General features: G+C 42.6%; 1 protein-coding gene across 1 annotated transcript in view; it reads right to left on the bottom strand.

The window, feature by feature from the left end:
• The window catches only part of Pspc1 (paraspeckle component 1), a 65,534-nt gene extending 50,238 nt beyond the window's left edge, over positions 1–15,296 (bottom strand). The window contains exons 1-2 of the mRNA XM_052733123.1: positions 14,749–15,296; positions 4,983–5,284 (exon numbers count right to left, since the gene is read on the bottom strand). Coding sequence (XP_052589083.1) covers positions 4,983–5,284; positions 14,749–15,117 — 671 coding nt within the window. The 5' untranslated portion in view covers positions 15,118–15,296. The remainder of the gene's footprint in view (positions 1–4,982; positions 5,285–14,748) is intronic.
• Positions 15,297–16,909: the final 1,613 nt, after the last annotated feature.

Below are 16,909 nucleotides of genomic sequence, written 5' to 3'. Positions count from 1 at the left end.
AAACAAAAACAAACTGAGTGTGGTGGTACACATATATATTCTTCTGAGGTACAGATAGCAAGGACATGAAGAATTCATGTGATCCTTGAGCTACAGTGCATGTTCTAGGCCACCTTGGGCTACATAAGGTCCTGTCCTTGTATCAAATAAGACAAACATGGGCCTAAACCGTAATATGAGACCTCCATCAGTCACATGCATGCACGAACAAACACACGCACATGCGCACACACAGAGGTAGAAGCCACAGGACACTCAAGGAACAAATTAGGGACTGAAGAGGGAGAGACAGGAATGGATGCTGACAGATATGCCCAGAAACCCTCCTTACATTACTATGCTCTTAAGTGGAAGACTGAAGTAAGCAGAACAGATGATACAATATTATGATTTGTCTGCTACCAATTGATTACCATGCAAGCAGTATTAAAACTATATTGCCTTTAGAACAGTGATGCTTTAAGAAATACAAGTCAAGCAGTTAACATCAAGGTGTAACTGAAACTAGAGAAAATACATAAAATGGGTTAGAGATATTGTTCAACTGATAAAAAGAGTACTTACTTGCCTGTTATACATAAAGCCCTGGGTTCCATGCCCTGAACTGAATAAAATTAGACATGGTAGTGCCTATAATCTCAGCACTCAGGAAGTAGAAGTAGGAGAAACCTAAGTTCAAAGTCATTTTAAACTAAATGCAAGCAGACTACAGAAGAACCCTTTAAAAAAAATAGGGAGAGGGGGGTTTCCTGGAAGGATGGCTCAGCAGTTAAAAGGCACTGCTGCTTTCCCCCAAGAACCCAGGCTGAATTCTAAGCACCTATATGGAGGCTCACAATAGAGATCTGACCCCCTTTTCTAGCTCCATCAGCAGCAGGCAGGCACAAAGTACAAACACACATGCAGAAAAACACTCATACACATAAAATAAAATTAAAATTAAATAATTAAGAAAGAAGAGGGCAAAAAGATTGAAAATTCTTTCTTTAATAAATGATTTATTGAGGGCTGGAGAAATGGCTCCGGGGTTAAGAGCACTGGCTGTTCTTCCAGAGGACCCAGGTTCAATTCCCAGCACCCACATGGCAGCTCACAACTATCTATAACTCCAGTTCCAGGGCATCTGACACCTTCACATCAATGCGCATAAAGTTAAAATAAATTAAAAAAAAAAAAAGAAATGATTTATTGCTGGGCAGTGGTGGCACACACCTTTAATCCCAGCACTTGGGAGGCAGAGGTAGGTGGATCTCAGTGAGTTCAAGGCCAGCCTGGTCTACAAATGGAGTTCCAGGACAATCAGGACTGTTACACAGAGAAACCCTATCTCAAAGGAAAAAAAAAAAGATACCAGATTTCCTGGAACTGGTGTTAGGGATGATTGTGAGCTGCCATGTGCATGTGGGAACCAAACCTGGGTCTTCTGCAAGAGTTGCAAGTGCCCTTATCTGCTAAGCCATCTCTCTAGCCCTGTCTAAAAAAATTTTAAGAAACTCAAGAAGGAAAATGTACTAAGCATCTCTCACAAAACATCACACAATTCAGAAATGACAAGGTAAACTACATGAAACCAAAGAAAAGAGAGAATAAAGTTCAGAAAGAAATGTTAGTTCTGTACTTTAAAACATGTCAGATACAAGACGCAAGCCAGGTGGTTATCTGTGAGTTCAAGGCCAGTCTGGTCTACGTAGCAAATTCCAGGATAGCCAGGATTATGTAGTGAGACCCTGTAAAAAAGAAGGAAGGAAGGAGGGAACAAAGGAGGGAAGAAGGGCGGAAACAAACCAAGCATGTCAGGCACTATAAATTCAATCTTTACCATGAATATGGGCACTAGACAACTGGTAACACGAGGGAAGAAGGAACAGACAACTTTCTGAAACAGAACCTGACAAGTACAAAATTTACAATGTTCCCCCAACTCTCCCTTTTGTTGTTCCTAAACAGACACAGAACAAATGAGCCAAGATCAGTCACAAGCCCCATCATCCTATACATAACAAAAAGAGTGAGGAATATGTGGTGCAGAATAAGTACTTAAGGGACTGTCCCATTTTATCTTTAATGGGAAGTATGCTAACATGTTAGCATCTCTGGTTTCATTATGCTTACCTACTACTCCTTGTTCATTATCTCACCTTTTTTTTAAAACTTCAGTTTCATCTCAGGTATTGAAAAAGTTTTTAAATCTTGATTTAAATTCAGTTTATAGACACATTTGCTAATTTTATTCATTTTAACAAAAACTACATATGGGAACATGCAGATAAAATGACCGGAAAAAATAAATCAAGTGCCCAATCAAGGTCAAACCTGGAGTTACCGGGCAAGGGAATGGCTCAGTCAGTAAAGTGCTTGCTACACAAGAATGAGGATTTGACCTCAACCCCCAGCATCCATGTAAAAAGCCAGGTGGGGCAGCACCTGTAATTGCAGAGTTGGAAAGGCAGAGACAAGAGTATACCTGGAGCTCACTGGCCAGCTAGCACAGCTAATCATAGCAGCTGGCCTCAGATCCCAGTGAGACCTTGTCTCAAAAACAATGTAGCTAACTCCTAAAGAGGACAACCAACAATGATCTCTGGCCTTTTCATTAACACACTTAAACACACACACACACACACCCCAAACCTGGAGCTATGATTTTGTAAGGCTTTTCCCACCCCATTTTCCCACCAAATGCATTGTTTGTTAGCAACTTGAAAGGCATTCTATTGTGGAAAATAGTGTATGCTCAGTTTAAATAAGTCATCAGAGGTAGAGATAGGACTCAGCACTTAAGCGAATGTACTGCTGCTCTTCCAGAGGACCCTAGTTCAATTCCCAAAATCCCTATCAGGTGGCTCATGAGCACCGGTAACTCTGGCTACTGCTGTTCTTTGAAAACCACTATTTAAAAATTAAAATGTGGCTCTAGAGCAGAAGGTTCTCAGCCCTCCTAATACTGCAGTCCTTTAATACTCATGTTGTGGTGACATCCCAACCATAAAATTATTTTGTTGCTACTTCATAACTGTAATTCTGCTACTGTTATGAATCATAAATTAAATATCTGATAAGCAGGATATCTGGTATGTGATCCCCCAAAGAGGTTGCAACCCACAGGTTGAGAATCACTGCTCTAAAGAGATGGCTCAGTGGTGACAAGAACATACTGGTCTTGCAAAAGACAGTAGTTCAGTTTCTAGCAGCCACATTCGGCAGTTTACAACTACCTAAAACTCCAGGTTAAGAGGAATCCATACCTGACACCTCTAGCCTCTAAGGGCAACTGCAGTCATGTGTACATATACCAATACACATACATACTTAAAAGTAAAACTTAAAAATAAATAATTTGGGGGGGGGAGGTGGAAGGTGAGAGAAGGATAGGGAGGGGGAACAGGGGATGGTATGTAAAATGAAAAAAATTTTAAAAACAGTCCTTTAGTATCACTATAAATAAAGTAATTAGCCGGGCGGTGGTGGCGCACGCCTTTAATCCCAGCACTCGGGAGGCAGAGCCAGGCGGATCTCTGTGAGTTCGAGGCCAGCCTGGGCTACCAAGTGAGTTCCAGGAAAGGCGCAAAGCTACACAGAGAAACCGTGTCTCGAAAAACCAAAAAAAAGTAATTAAAAAGAAAATTAAAATGCACACTACAAGACTATGATAGCTCAAGTAGAGAGCTTGTCTACAAAGTACAAAGCCCTAGGTTCCATACCCAGCACTGCCCATCCTTCCCAAAGCATAACCCACAAGTTGGACATGGTGGCACACATTTTAATCTTGCAGAGGAAGCCAGATCTCTAGTAGTTCAAGGCTAACCTGGTCTACATAAAGAGTACATAGTGAGATCTTGTTTCAAAACAAAATAAAAATGCAAGTCACAAACTAAAAGAAATATTTACAATACTGATGTGTATCTAGATTATGTAATTCAGGAAAAGAAACAAACCACCTAACTTTAAAAAAAAAAAAAAAAGGAGTGGGGGCAAAAATTTTCACATACTTCATGAGGAGCTATAACTGGCCAAAAAAAGCACACAAAAAGATGCTCAACCTTAATTATCAGAAATAAAATCTAATTTAACCTTCAATGAAATATGAAGTTGTCATTCATTGCTGGTGAGAATGAGGAATGAGAAAGATATGACCACTCTGTAGAACAGTCTGACTGGGCGTGGACACGCACACCTGTAATCCCAGCCACTAGAATGAGTTCTAAGTCATCCCAAGCTACAGAGTAAGGTTGAAGCCAACCTGGTCTACAGAGCAAGACTGTATCTCAAAATAACAACAAAAAACATACCTATTTAGTCAGCCAGCCACCACACATGCCTTTAATTATAATGCTTGGGAATCACAGTAAGGAGAATTATAAATTCAAGGTGAGTTCCAGGACAGCCTAGATCACAAAGCAAGTTAAGACTCTGTGCCCAAAACAAAAATCAAAAAATTCATTGGGTTCCACATTTAAAACAAGATGGTTTTTTATCTAAGAAAATTATACCTCAAGAAAGCTAAAATTTCTTAAAGCTTCAAATTACTTATATGACTCCCAGTGAATACACACACACAAATTAAAAGCATTCAAATATCTACTTACCATATACAAACATGGTAGAATTAATTACAAGGAAAAATATTATTCCAGAACAAACCACGGTAATGGCACATACTTACTTATAAACCCAGCACTCAGGAGGCTGAGGCAGGACTGCTGCAAGTTTGAGGCCAACATCTATAGACTAGATCAAAAACAACAACAAAAAACTTGTTTTTTTTTTAAAGCGAGGCCTGGTGGTGCATGCACACCTTTAATTACTCACAAGCTGGAGGCCAGCCTGTCTCCATAGCGAGCTCTGAACCATCCAGAGCTGGACAGCGAAACCTTGTCTCAAAAAAAATTAAAAAACTATACAAAACAAACCAGCAAACATCAGAATCCAAACAGACACAGCCCATATGTAACTGGACAGAGGACAGGATAGTTAACACTTACGTTGTTAGCAAGAAGGCCCCATCACCACATCTCTCCAAAGCCTTTCGAGCAGGAGGCTTCGCTGCGAATTCTACAAAGCCTTTTCCTGTAGCTCTTCCACGATCATCCACAACCACAACAGCTTTCTCTACTGGACCAAACTGGGAAAATGCTTGCTCTAGAAGCTCATTGGAAACAACTGGAGAAAGGTTCTTGACCGTGAGAGCTGCTCCATGTGTAGCAAAGCGAATTCGGAGAGGTCTGCTCTTCAGTATGGTGCCATCCAGCTCTGCTTTTGCAATCTCAGCCAGTGTTCTGGATTCCTTTTTAAGAAGAAAAGTCATTTTTTAAAGTTGTATAACAAAAAAAAAAAAAAAATTAGAATAGGCTTGGCTCTAAAGAGACTGGGTAACACTGGGAAACAGATAACAAGGTCTCTTTTATCTTTAACTTTGGCATCACATGCCTTTTACTAGGTTATTCAAAACACCATTGTAAACATTTTAAGCTTTAAAAAAAAAAACTCAGCCAGGGTATGTGTGTGTCTGTTGCACACCTTTGATCCCAGCATTTGGGAGGCAGAGGCAGGCCAATCGCTGAGTTCAAGGCCAGCCTGGCTTACAAAATGAGTTCCAGGACAACCAGGGATACACAGAGAAACCTGTCTCCAAATTAAAAAAAAAAAAAAAAAAAAGAAAGAAAGAAAGAGAAGTTATTGTTGAGAATAAGTATCAGTTTCTAGAACTACCATGAAAACAATAATTCTTTATATACACCTCAATATTTTTGAGATTGGTCAATTGATTCATTTCTTTATGGGCTTTGTTTTTTTGAGTCTCCCTATAGAGTCTAGGCTGGCTTCAAAGCTGCCCCTTCTACCACCATCCCTGCTTCTACTTTGTGAGTGCTGAGATACAAGCATGTGCTACCATGCCTGGTTGACACAACATCAAATTCCCACTGCCAGCCTAATCCACATCATCTGCAAACACTAACATTAGGTCTTGTGGGGGCTTTTTTGTTGTTGTTTTTTTTTCAAGACAGGGTCTGTGTATCCCTGTTATCCTGGAACTAACTCGCTCTGTAGGGCAGGCTGGCCTCAAACCCAGAGATCTACCTGCCTCTACCTCCTGCGTGCTGGGATTCCATTAGCCACCACCGCCTGGCTACACACTTCTTAACAGAAAGGCAAGAACTGTTACAATCCACAAATTACTTGTTACTTGATTCTCAATGAGATCCTACCTCTCAAAACAAATGAACACTGGGCCAGTAAGATGATTCAGCAGGTAAAGGCATTTGTCACCAAGCAGAATGACTGATATTTGATCCCCAGGACCCACAAAAGGTAGGAGAACAGATTCCCAAAGGTGTTCTTTGACCTCCATATGTGTGCTACTACTGTAATAAATAAATAAATAAATCTAGCAAAAAAAAATAAAAGAGAAGGCTGGAGAGATGGCTCAGAGGTTAAGAGCACTGGGTGCTCTTCTAGAGGTTCTGAGTTCAATTCCCATGATAGCTCACAACTATCTTTAATGAGATCTGGTGCCCTCTCCTGGCATGCAGGCATACATGCAGGCAGAATACTGTATACATAATAACTAAGTCTTTAAAAAAATAATAATAATGATGATGCTGAGCAGTGGAGCATGCCTTTAATTCCAGCATTTAGGAGGCAGAGCCAGGCAAATCTCTGTGAGTTCGAAGCCAGCCTGGTCTACAAAGTGAGTTCCAGGACAGGCTCCAAAGCTACATGGAGAAACCCTGTCCCAAAAATCCCCCCCAAAAAAAATTGAAAGAGAGAAACTTCCTCCTACTCGGAGATTTCACACGTTTGGTACAAGATAAGTATATATAATGAATAAATGGTAAATTTAATAGAAATGTTCTTCACTGTGCTCTGGAAATTCTCCAAGAACCACCAAGAGCTTTTAATTTAATGTAAGATTTAATATAAAAAACGTATCTACACAAGGAACATACTAGGAGGACAGGATGGAAGGGAAACTGTGGCCGGAATGTAAAATAAAATAAACTTATTTTTTAAAAAAGAAAAAGAGGCCACTAAGATGGCCCTGTAGGTAAAGGTGATACCACCAAGCCTGTTGATGACCTGGGTTCAATCCCCAGAACTAACTCCTACAAGTTGTCTTGTAACATTTACACCTGCACAATGTTTACATGCCCAAAACACAAATGAATGTAAAAAAAATAATTCTCCTAAAGGTAGATAAATGCTTACAGTCTAAAAATTAGTTCTTCTGCAAAATCCTATCTATAAAACTATTTTTATAAAAACGCAAATGGCCGGGCGGTGGTGGCACACGCCTTTAATCCCAGCACTCGGGAGGCAGAGGCAGGCGGATCTCTGTGAGTTCGAGGCCAGCCTGGTCTCCAAAGCGAGTTCCAGGAAAGGCGCAAAGCTACACAGAGAAACCCTGTTTCGAAAAAAACAAACAAACAAACAAAAGAAAAAACGCAAATGAAGCCAATCTATTCAGAGATACCAAAACATTTGTACCTTGTCTTAGTGGTACATGTCTGTAATCCCCACTACTCAAGAGGCTGAAGCAAGAGGATCAAAAATTCAAAATAAATAAATATATATATATATATATCTGGGCTAGAGATGGTTCAAATGTTAAACATGTGTACTGTTCTTGCATAGGACCTAAGATCAGTTCCCATCACCTACACCAGAAAGTTCACAATCGACTCTAACTTCAGCTCAAAGGAATCCAACTCCCTCTTTTGGATGCCATGGACACCTACATTCACATACCCCCACATACATACACAACTAAACATAACTAAAAATAATAAATCTGGCAGTGCAGTGGTGGCTCACAGCTTTAATCCCAACACTCAGAAGGCAGAGGCAGGTGGATCTCTGAGTCCAAGGCCAGCCTGGTCTACAGAGTGAGTTCCAGGACAGCCATGGCTACACAGGGAAACTGTGTCTTGAAAAACAATCAATGAATCAATAATTGATAATAAGTAATCTAAATTTTTTTAGACAGCTGAGATATAGCTCAGTGCGAGAACACTTGCTTAGCATATGAGAAGGCCTCATTTCAATCTCCCAGCACCAAACACACACACACACACACACACACACACACACACACACACACACACACACACACACCTTGCTTTTATCTTAATTCAACAGTACTAATAGCAGAAAACAAAAATCTTTTTAAAGCCGGGCGGTGGTGGCGCACGCCTTTAATCCCAGCACTCGGGAGGCAGAGCCAGGCGGATCTCTGTGAGTTCGAGGCCAGCCTGGGCTACCAAGTGAGTCCCAGGAAAGGCGCAAAGCTACACAGAGAAACCCTGTCTCGAAAAACCAAAAAAAAAAAAAATCTTTTTAAAAAAAGCAAGTACTTTGTTATTCAATGTGTAATATAATCTAGCAGCACTAAATTAAAATGCTACCAGGGAATTGGAGACAGAAAGAACATGAGGAAAATCATCACCCCACCCCACCCCCCCCACCCCAAAGACAGGGTTTCTCCATGTAATCTTGGTGCCTGTCCCGGCTCTCGCTCTGGGACCAGGCTGGCCTTGAACTCACAGAGATCTGCCTGGCTTGCCTCCCGAGTGCTGGGATTAAAGGTGTGTGCCAACACCGTCTGGCCACAAGGAAAATTCTTGAAGACAATAATCATGTTCTCTACTTTTATATAAGGGTTTATATTAATCAGATATATTCATTCCACTTGTGAAAACTCACCAATACACTTAAAACATGTGTTTTTAAAGGCTAGGGATTAAGCTCAGTAGCAGAGTACTTACCTATACATGCAGAAGGCCCTCAGTTCAATCATCAAACACCAAAAACCAAATAAACAAAAAAGCCTTTCACTGTGTATGCATACACATACATACAAGCATCCTACACTGAACTCTAGTTAAAGGCAAGCAAGCTGGAATATTAAAGGTCATAAACTGGTGAAGAGATAATAGATATTAAAATTTTGGCAAACTTCATTTTAAAATCTACATGGTGAGTATGAGAACATTTGCAACTCTATCAAAATTTCTTTGTACTAAAAAGCTTGGGGGCAAAGGGAAATGTTAGGCAGTAAGAATATTAATGTGGGTTGGTAAGAACTCTAAAACTAAAGAATGTTTCCAGAGGGCAGCTCCTGTTTGGATTCACTGACCCATCCATGAAGTCACAAATTCTGTCATTTCATTTGGAGGAGGCCACCCGTGTCTCAATTTTACATCAAGTACATTTTTTTTGTTTGTTTTTGTTTTTCTGACATAGGGTCTCTCTACATAGCCCTGGCTGTCCTGGAACACAGTCTGTAGACCATCCTGGCCTCAAACTCACAGAGATCCATCTGGCTCTGCTTCACGAGTGTTAATAATAATGTACCACCAAGAGCACACCTGGCCAAACCAAGTACATTTTTGCTTTTGGCAACTACATTTTTCACGTTTGGAACAAAATGTTTATGCAGAAAGGACATTTTAGTATCTTTTTTAAGTCCTGCTTACTGGAGCTGGGTGAAATGGCTCAGCAGGTAAAGGCTCATGCTTCCAAGCCAGACAACCTGAGTGTAATCCCCAGAACTCAAAAGGTAGAAGGAGAAAACCAACTCCCATAACCTGTATAGTTTTGTGTGTGTGCGTGCATGATTGTGCACACAGTTTGTTTTTTAAATAAATTAGAGGTAACGGGCTGGAGAGATGGCTCAGTGGATAAAAGCACTGGCATTCTTTCAGAGGACCTGGAATCAATTCCCAACACCGCTGAGGCAGCTCACAACTATGACTCCAGTCCCAGAGGAGTCTGACTCCCTCTTCTGGCCTCCATGGGCACTGCACACACATGATGCACAGACATACTCATACATTCAGGCACACCTTAAGATGTATAAACAAAACTGAAACCTAGGGTAAGGAGATGTTTGCTCATAGTTCCCCAGAAAATGTCATACAAGAGGACAATCAGAAAATCAAGATCATCCTGCACTACAGAGTGAACTGGAAGCCAAGTTGATCTATACTGGTCCCTATCTCAAACAAAAATATAAAAGAAATTTGTGTATCAAAGATTACCAAATTAGCCGGGCGGTGGTGGCGCACGCCTTTAATCCCAGCACTCGGGAGGCAGAGGCAGGTGGATCTCTGTGAGTTCGAGGCCAGCCTGGTCTACCAAGTGAGTTCCAGGAAAGGCGCAAAGCTACACAGAGAAACCCTGTCTCGAAAAACCAAAAAAAAAAAAAGATTACCAAATTAGCCAAGTGGCCAGTGGTGGTGCATGCCTTTAATCCCAGCCCTTGGAAGGCAGAAGTAGGTGGATCTCTGAGAGTTTAAGGCCAGCCTAGTCTACAGAACGAGCTCCAGGACAGCAAGGATGGTTACACAGAGAAATGCTGTCTCAAAAAAATACAACCAAATTAAGGCTGGACATGACATCTTTAATCTCAATACTCTTGGGAGGGGAAGGAAGGCAGATTTCTGTGTTTCAGGCTACACAGGGTTATATAGTGAGGCCCTGCCTCCAAAAATAAATATTACCAAATGCTATGAAAATTGATCAGCAGGTAAAGATACTTGCTTTCAAGCCTGACAACCTAAACTGTATCCCTGGGACCCACATGGTGGAAGGAGAGAAATGTCTCCTGCAGGTTGTCCTCTCATGCCACATGTATGCTGTTGGGCACACGTACACATACACAAACAAGCAAAAGGAACAAAATACTTTCTTTTTTTTTTTCCGGAGCTGAGGACACTTTCTATAAAGTATTTCTAGGAGCTGGAGAGATGGCTCAGCAGTTAGGAGCACTTGTTGCTATTGCAGAGGATCTGGATTTGGTTCCCAGCACCTACATGATGGCCTGCACCATCTATAACGCCAGCTACAAGGGATCCAATGTCTTCTTCTGTCCTCTACAGCCACCAGGCACACACATGGTGGACACATACGTGCAGGCAAACACAAACACACATAACATAAAAATAAAGTTGAAAATGATTAATACATTTTTAAAAGTACTTCTAGAGAGGGACATTGGTGACAACTATAATCTCAACACTATGAAGGCTGGCTACACACAACCCTGTCTCTCCTAAAAAGGTGAGGTGGGAAATATCTAGAAATACAAACCAGGCACAATTCCTATTGCTGTTTTATAGCCATTCTACCATCGATACTCATTAAGTCACTGCATACCAATATTTATATTCACATCTAGTACACAATTTTATATATGTATTCCAACTGAAAAATATACTTGAGCAACATTTAAAATTTATAATTTTACCTAATATTCACAGAATTCAGATTATACTGTAAAACTACCTAAAAAGTCAAATTTCTATAAGCTAACTCCTAGTTTTCTTTTTTTGTTTTTGTTTTTGTTTTTCGAGACAGGGTTTCTCTGTGTAGCTTTGCGCCTTTCCTGGAACTCACTTGGTAGCCCAGGCTGGCCTCGAACTCACAGAGATCCGCCTGGCTCTGCCTCCCGAGTGCTGGGATTAAAGGCGTGCGCCACCACCGCCCGGCTAACTCCTAGTTTTCAATGAACAGGTCTTCCTATTCCTACACAAAAAATACTGGGTGTCAGGTTTAGAAGAGTACAGATTTCTTTCTTTCTTTCTTTTTTTTTTTTTTTTTTTTTTTTCTTTTTTGAGGCAGGGTCTGTCTATTTGGTCCTGACTGTTCTGGAACTTGCTGTGTAGACTACGCTAGCCTGGAACCCACAGAGATCCTCCCATCTCTGCCTCCACAGAGCTAGGATTAAAGGTGTGTGCCACCAAGCCCAGTTTACAGGAATATGTCCTAAAAGAACAAGGAGCAGCCTGTTTATTTCCTTTTTTTTTAAGACTTATTTATTTATTTTATGTATATGAGTGTTCTATATGTACCTGCATGTACCTCTGCATGCCAGAAGAGGGCATCGAATCCCATTATCGACAGTTATGAGCCACCATGTGGTTGCTGAAAATTAAATTCAGGACCTCTGGAGGAGCAGTTAGTGCTCTTAAATGGAGAGCCATCTCTCCAGCCCCCATTTCCTACTTTATAATTCCAGAAATTATTCTTAAATGATATGAAGCCAGACATGTTGGCTTACAGCTGTAAACCCAGTGCCCAGGAGACTAAGGCAGGAGGACTGCCAGAAGATCAAGGCTAACTTAGGCTACATAATGAGTTACTGGCCAACCTGGGCTACAGAGTGAAACTCTACCTCAAAAATATATATAGCCTGTTGTGGTGGTGCACATTTTTAATCCTTGACTCTCGGGTGGTAGAGGTAGGTGGGCCTGTGAGATGGATGCCAAGCTAGTCTATAGGGTAAGTCTATGCCAGCCAGAGTTGCATAGACCCTGTCTCCAAAAAAAATTGTACCACAAGAGAAGTTGTTTCTCTTCATCTAAAAGGTAAGTAAATGTATTTAGGGCTAGAGAGACAGCTCAATAGTTAATGGCACTGGTAGCTCTTCCAGAAGACCCTGGTTTAATTCCCAGCACCCACAAGGCAGCTCACAACTGTCTGTAACTCCAGTCCCAGGGGATCCAATGCCTGCTTCAGGCATACATGCAGGCAAAACCCCATAAATAAAAAAATAATTAGCCAGGCAGTGGTGGCGCATGCCTTTAATCCCAGCACTCGGGAGGCAGAGCCAGGCAGATCTCTGTGAGTTCGAGGCCAGCCTGGGCTACCAAGTGAGTTCCAGGAAAGGCGCAAAGCTACACAGAGAAACCCTGTCTCGAAAAACCCAAAAAATAAATAAATAGAAAAAATAATTAAATAAAATGATTTTAAGTAAATGTGTTTATATTTGCAGTATGTACTAAATATTTAACATTTATTCTTTTTGTTTGTGTTTTGTTGTTGTTGGTTTGGTTTGGTTTGGTTTTTTTGAGACAGGCTTTCTCTGTGTAGCTTTGGAGCCTGTCCTGGAACTCATTCTATAGACCAGGCTAGCCATGAACTCACAGAGATCCGCCTGCCTCTGCCTCCTTAACATTAATTCTAAGAAAATGTTTGTGCCTCATTAGTATCTTGCATTTACCCTTCTCTTTAAGCCACTTACATATTCAAGTATCTGTCTTAAAAATGTAACAAATTATAATCAATTTTCTCTATATACTAAATCCACATCAAGAATAAAATTTTGAAGGTTAGGGCTGGAGATGGCTCAGCATTTAAGAGAACTGAGTGCTCTTCCAGAGGACCTGGGTTCAGTTCCCAGCACCCACCAGTTCCGGGGTATCCAACACCCATGGCAAAACACCAACGCACATAATATAAAAAATAAGTATATTTTTTTTAAAAGAGAGGTCATCATCTGTACATGTACTGCTCTTACAGAACACCCAGGTTCAGTTCCTTGCACCCATGGCAGGCAGCTCACTATGGCCTGTAACTCAAGTTCTATCCTCCCCTTCTAGCCTTTGGCCTTAGAGGGTACCCATGCTCACTCCATATACCAACACAGAGACTCATGCACAAACGCAAATAACAGAAAAAAAGAATTTTAAAGAGCGTTCCAATGGAAAGCTTCCACAAGCCCTCTCAGTAGCATAACCCTCTAACTTCAGTCAGTACACACAAGACCAAGGTCAGAGGATCCTAAGTTCCAGGCCAGTCTGAGATATATAACTGAGGCTGTTTCAAAAGCAAATAAAAACTTATACAAATTGCAATTACTATATCAGATATAAGCTGGGCAGTGGTGGTGCACACCTTTAATCCCAGCACTCGGGAGGCCTCGAGACAGGCAGATGTCTGAGTTCAAGGCCAGCATGGTCTACAGAGTGACTTCCAGGACAGTCAGGGCTATAGAGAAACTGTCTCCAAAAAAAAAAAAAAAATCAGATACAAAGATCTAACCATAAAAATAGCAAAGAACACTTCTATGTTAAATATCAGTGTGGTAGTTTGAATAGGAGTGGGCTTCTGAAGCATCAAAAGCCATTCATTCCCAGTTAGCCCTCTCTACCTTCTGCTTCTGGATCAGGGTGCAAGCTCTCAGCCACTGCTCCAGCACCATGCATGCCTGCCTGTTTGCTGCCATGCTCCTCACCATGATGGTCACAGACTCTAACCCTTTGGAACTGTGCTAACCTCTAGAACACACGATACAAATGCTATGGCATGCGTGTATGCCCCCCCTCCCCATTACACACACAGTAATAATAAAACCGCTTCAACAGATAACTAGGCATAATTTTTGCCTCACCTGTTGGAATTTAACTGTACTTAAAGAAGGTGTCGGGTAACATTCTGAAGCTAGGTTCAATCAAACACGGCGAAGCACCCATCCTTGCCCCCAATTCCTGCCAGGAGTTTGCAGACCTGGGTGACTTAGGTGAGACAGCAGGCAGTGCAGAGAGAGAGAGAGGGCGACTACTTGTTAAGATGCTGGGGATGGAACCTTGGGCCTTCTTGAGCATCCTAGGCCAGAGTTCTGCCACTGAGCTACATCCCCCGTCCTTCAACGCACATCCCCTTGAAAGCGAAAGGATGATCTGGATCATTCTTTTAAGGAACAAGTCCGCTGCTGCTAACATTTCTCATCAAGTTCATCCCCAATTCACCTCGTGACAACACTATTTCCGTCTGGCAAGACTGTCAACCAGGACGCCGCCCGCCCTCCTGACCCCGCCCCCCTGCGGTACCCGGGCTCCCACAGCTACAAACCTGAGGCTAGCCGGGGACAGAAACGCTGTGGCGCCCTCACGCCAAGCCGCAGCCCCCGCAGCTTGCTTTTTTTGTTTGTTTGTTTGTTTGTTTCCTCGCGCCCCGCCGCAGACTCACCAGGCGAATGAAGCCGAAGCCGCGGTCGCGGTTGATGAAGACCTCGCTGGGCTCGCCGTAGCGCTCGAAGAGCCTCTTGAAGTCCTCCTCCGTAATGTCGGTGGGCAGGTTACCCACGAAGAGGCGGCAGCGCTGCGTGTACGTCTTCTCGCCCGGCTTGAGGAAACTCTTGATGTCGATGGTGAAGCCCATCTCCTCGTCCGGGTGCTCCTCCGAAGGCGCGGGCGGCGGCGCCTGTTCCCCGGCCAGCGTCAGCGCCATGGCCGCCGCGGCCACTGGCTCGCCCTCGCCGGCCGCCGACTCCAGGGCGCGAAGGCGAGCCGGGTTCTTCTCAATGCGTACTTGCTTCAGGTTTCCCCTTAACATCATCTTAGCAAGTTCGCCTCGGGTGCGGGTGCGGCCTAAGCGTCAGTGTACACACGTCCCCACATGTATCTATGGAAACGAAGCAAGGAAAGCCAGGTACACCAGGGAGCCCTGCCTCCCCGCAATCACGCCCGCGGTGGCCGAACGCTCAAAATGGCGCTGCTTCCAACTGCAGTTGGAAGAAGAGACGCGGGCGAGAGTCCCGCCCCTCCGCAACGCGCCTGCGCAAATCCGGCACTCGGGGACCGTTTGCAAGCCCAGCGCGTGCGCACATGGGGGCGAGCCGAGCGGTGCAGTCCGCTCCCGGGGACCTTGCATCCTAAGAGAGTGGAGACTATTGGGGGAGGGAATTGTTTCTGCTTTTTGCTTTTTGCAACTAGAGGTATTTACATATCCTAGGCTGGCCTTGAACTTTCGGTCCTCCGGCCTCTGACCCGGGACACCCAGGTCAGACACAGAATGTAAGGAACAAATTATACTTGTGCAGTACTGTGTGAAAAATATAATAATTCAGGGAATGTATTTACCCTTTTAAACATTATGGTAAGTATCACTGAGTGGGAAAATGGAAACTTGCATGTTTTCAGCGCTGGGTAGACTAGGGAAGAAGGATATGGAGTTCAAGGTCAACTTGGGCTACACAGCAAAGTGGTATTAAAAAGAATTTTTTTTTTTTTAAATCGCCTTCTTATATTTTTCTCTGTATAGCCCTGGCTGTCTTTCCCTCTTTAGACCAGGCTGGCCTCGAACTCAGAGATCCACCTGCCTGTGCTGGGATTAAAGGCATGGACCACCATGCGTGACAAAATTTATATATTTTATAAACAACATTTAATAAAACAGTATTTCCAGCTGGGTAGTGATGGCACAGGCCTTTAATCCCAGCGCTTGGGAGGCAGAGGCAGGCAGATCTCTGTTAGTTCGAGACCAGCCTGGTCTACAGAGCAAGGTCCAGGACAGGCTCCAAAGCTACAGAGAAACCCTGTCTCAAAAAAAAAAAAAAAAAAAAATATATATATATATATATATATATATATATATATATATATATATATTTCCAATCAATTAAAAACACCTTTTGACAGGTGTGGTAGCTCACACCTATAATCCTAACTAACACTTGGGAAGTAGAAAAGCCTGACAAAAATAATAAAATAGTTAAAAATCATTTCCTAATTAAGCAATACAATTTTGTTTTTTTCAGAGCTGAGAACTGAACCCAAGTCTTTGCACATGCCATCACTGAGCTATACCTGCCCTACAATCCAATTTTCTGAAACAATTGTGTTTTGGTTTAGTTTGGTTTGGGGCAGGGGGTTGCTTGTTTTCTTTTCCAGACAAGGTCCCTTGTAGCCCTGATGTCCTGGAACTCTCTACCTAGAGGATGGTCTTGAACTCAAAGAGATCCACCTGCCTCTACCACTGCCTCCACCTCTGCCTCCTCTGCCTCCTCCTCCTCTGCCTCCGAGATCTGTGGTTAAAGGCTTGCACCACCATGCCAGTGTATTGTTGATTATTGATTTCAGAGAAGAACTCCAATGGAGTAGCTTATAAAATTAGTATAATCAGAGCCTGGCGGTGGTGGCACATGCCCTAAGTCCCAGCACTGGGGAGATGAAGGCAGATGGATCTCTGAGTTTAAAGCTAGCCTGGTCTATAGAGCAAGTTCTAGGACCGCCAAGGTTACACAGAGAAACCCTGTATCAAAAAACAGAACAAAAACAAAATTAGTATAATCAGACCATGAATTTCTGTAGACCACAGACTTAAGTATCACAAACTCATTCTGTAAGGA

The sequence above is a fragment of the Peromyscus californicus genome, unplaced genomic scaffold, assembly GCF_007827085.1.
Source record: "Peromyscus californicus insignis strain IS unplaced genomic scaffold, ASM782708v3 Scaffold_12__1_contigs__length_115047231, whole genome shotgun sequence".
Classification (NCBI taxonomy): Eukaryota; Metazoa; Chordata; class Mammalia; order Rodentia; family Cricetidae; genus Peromyscus; species Peromyscus californicus.
Note: the sequence above shows the minus strand (reverse complement) of the source record. Positions and strands in the feature narration are given on the sequence as shown.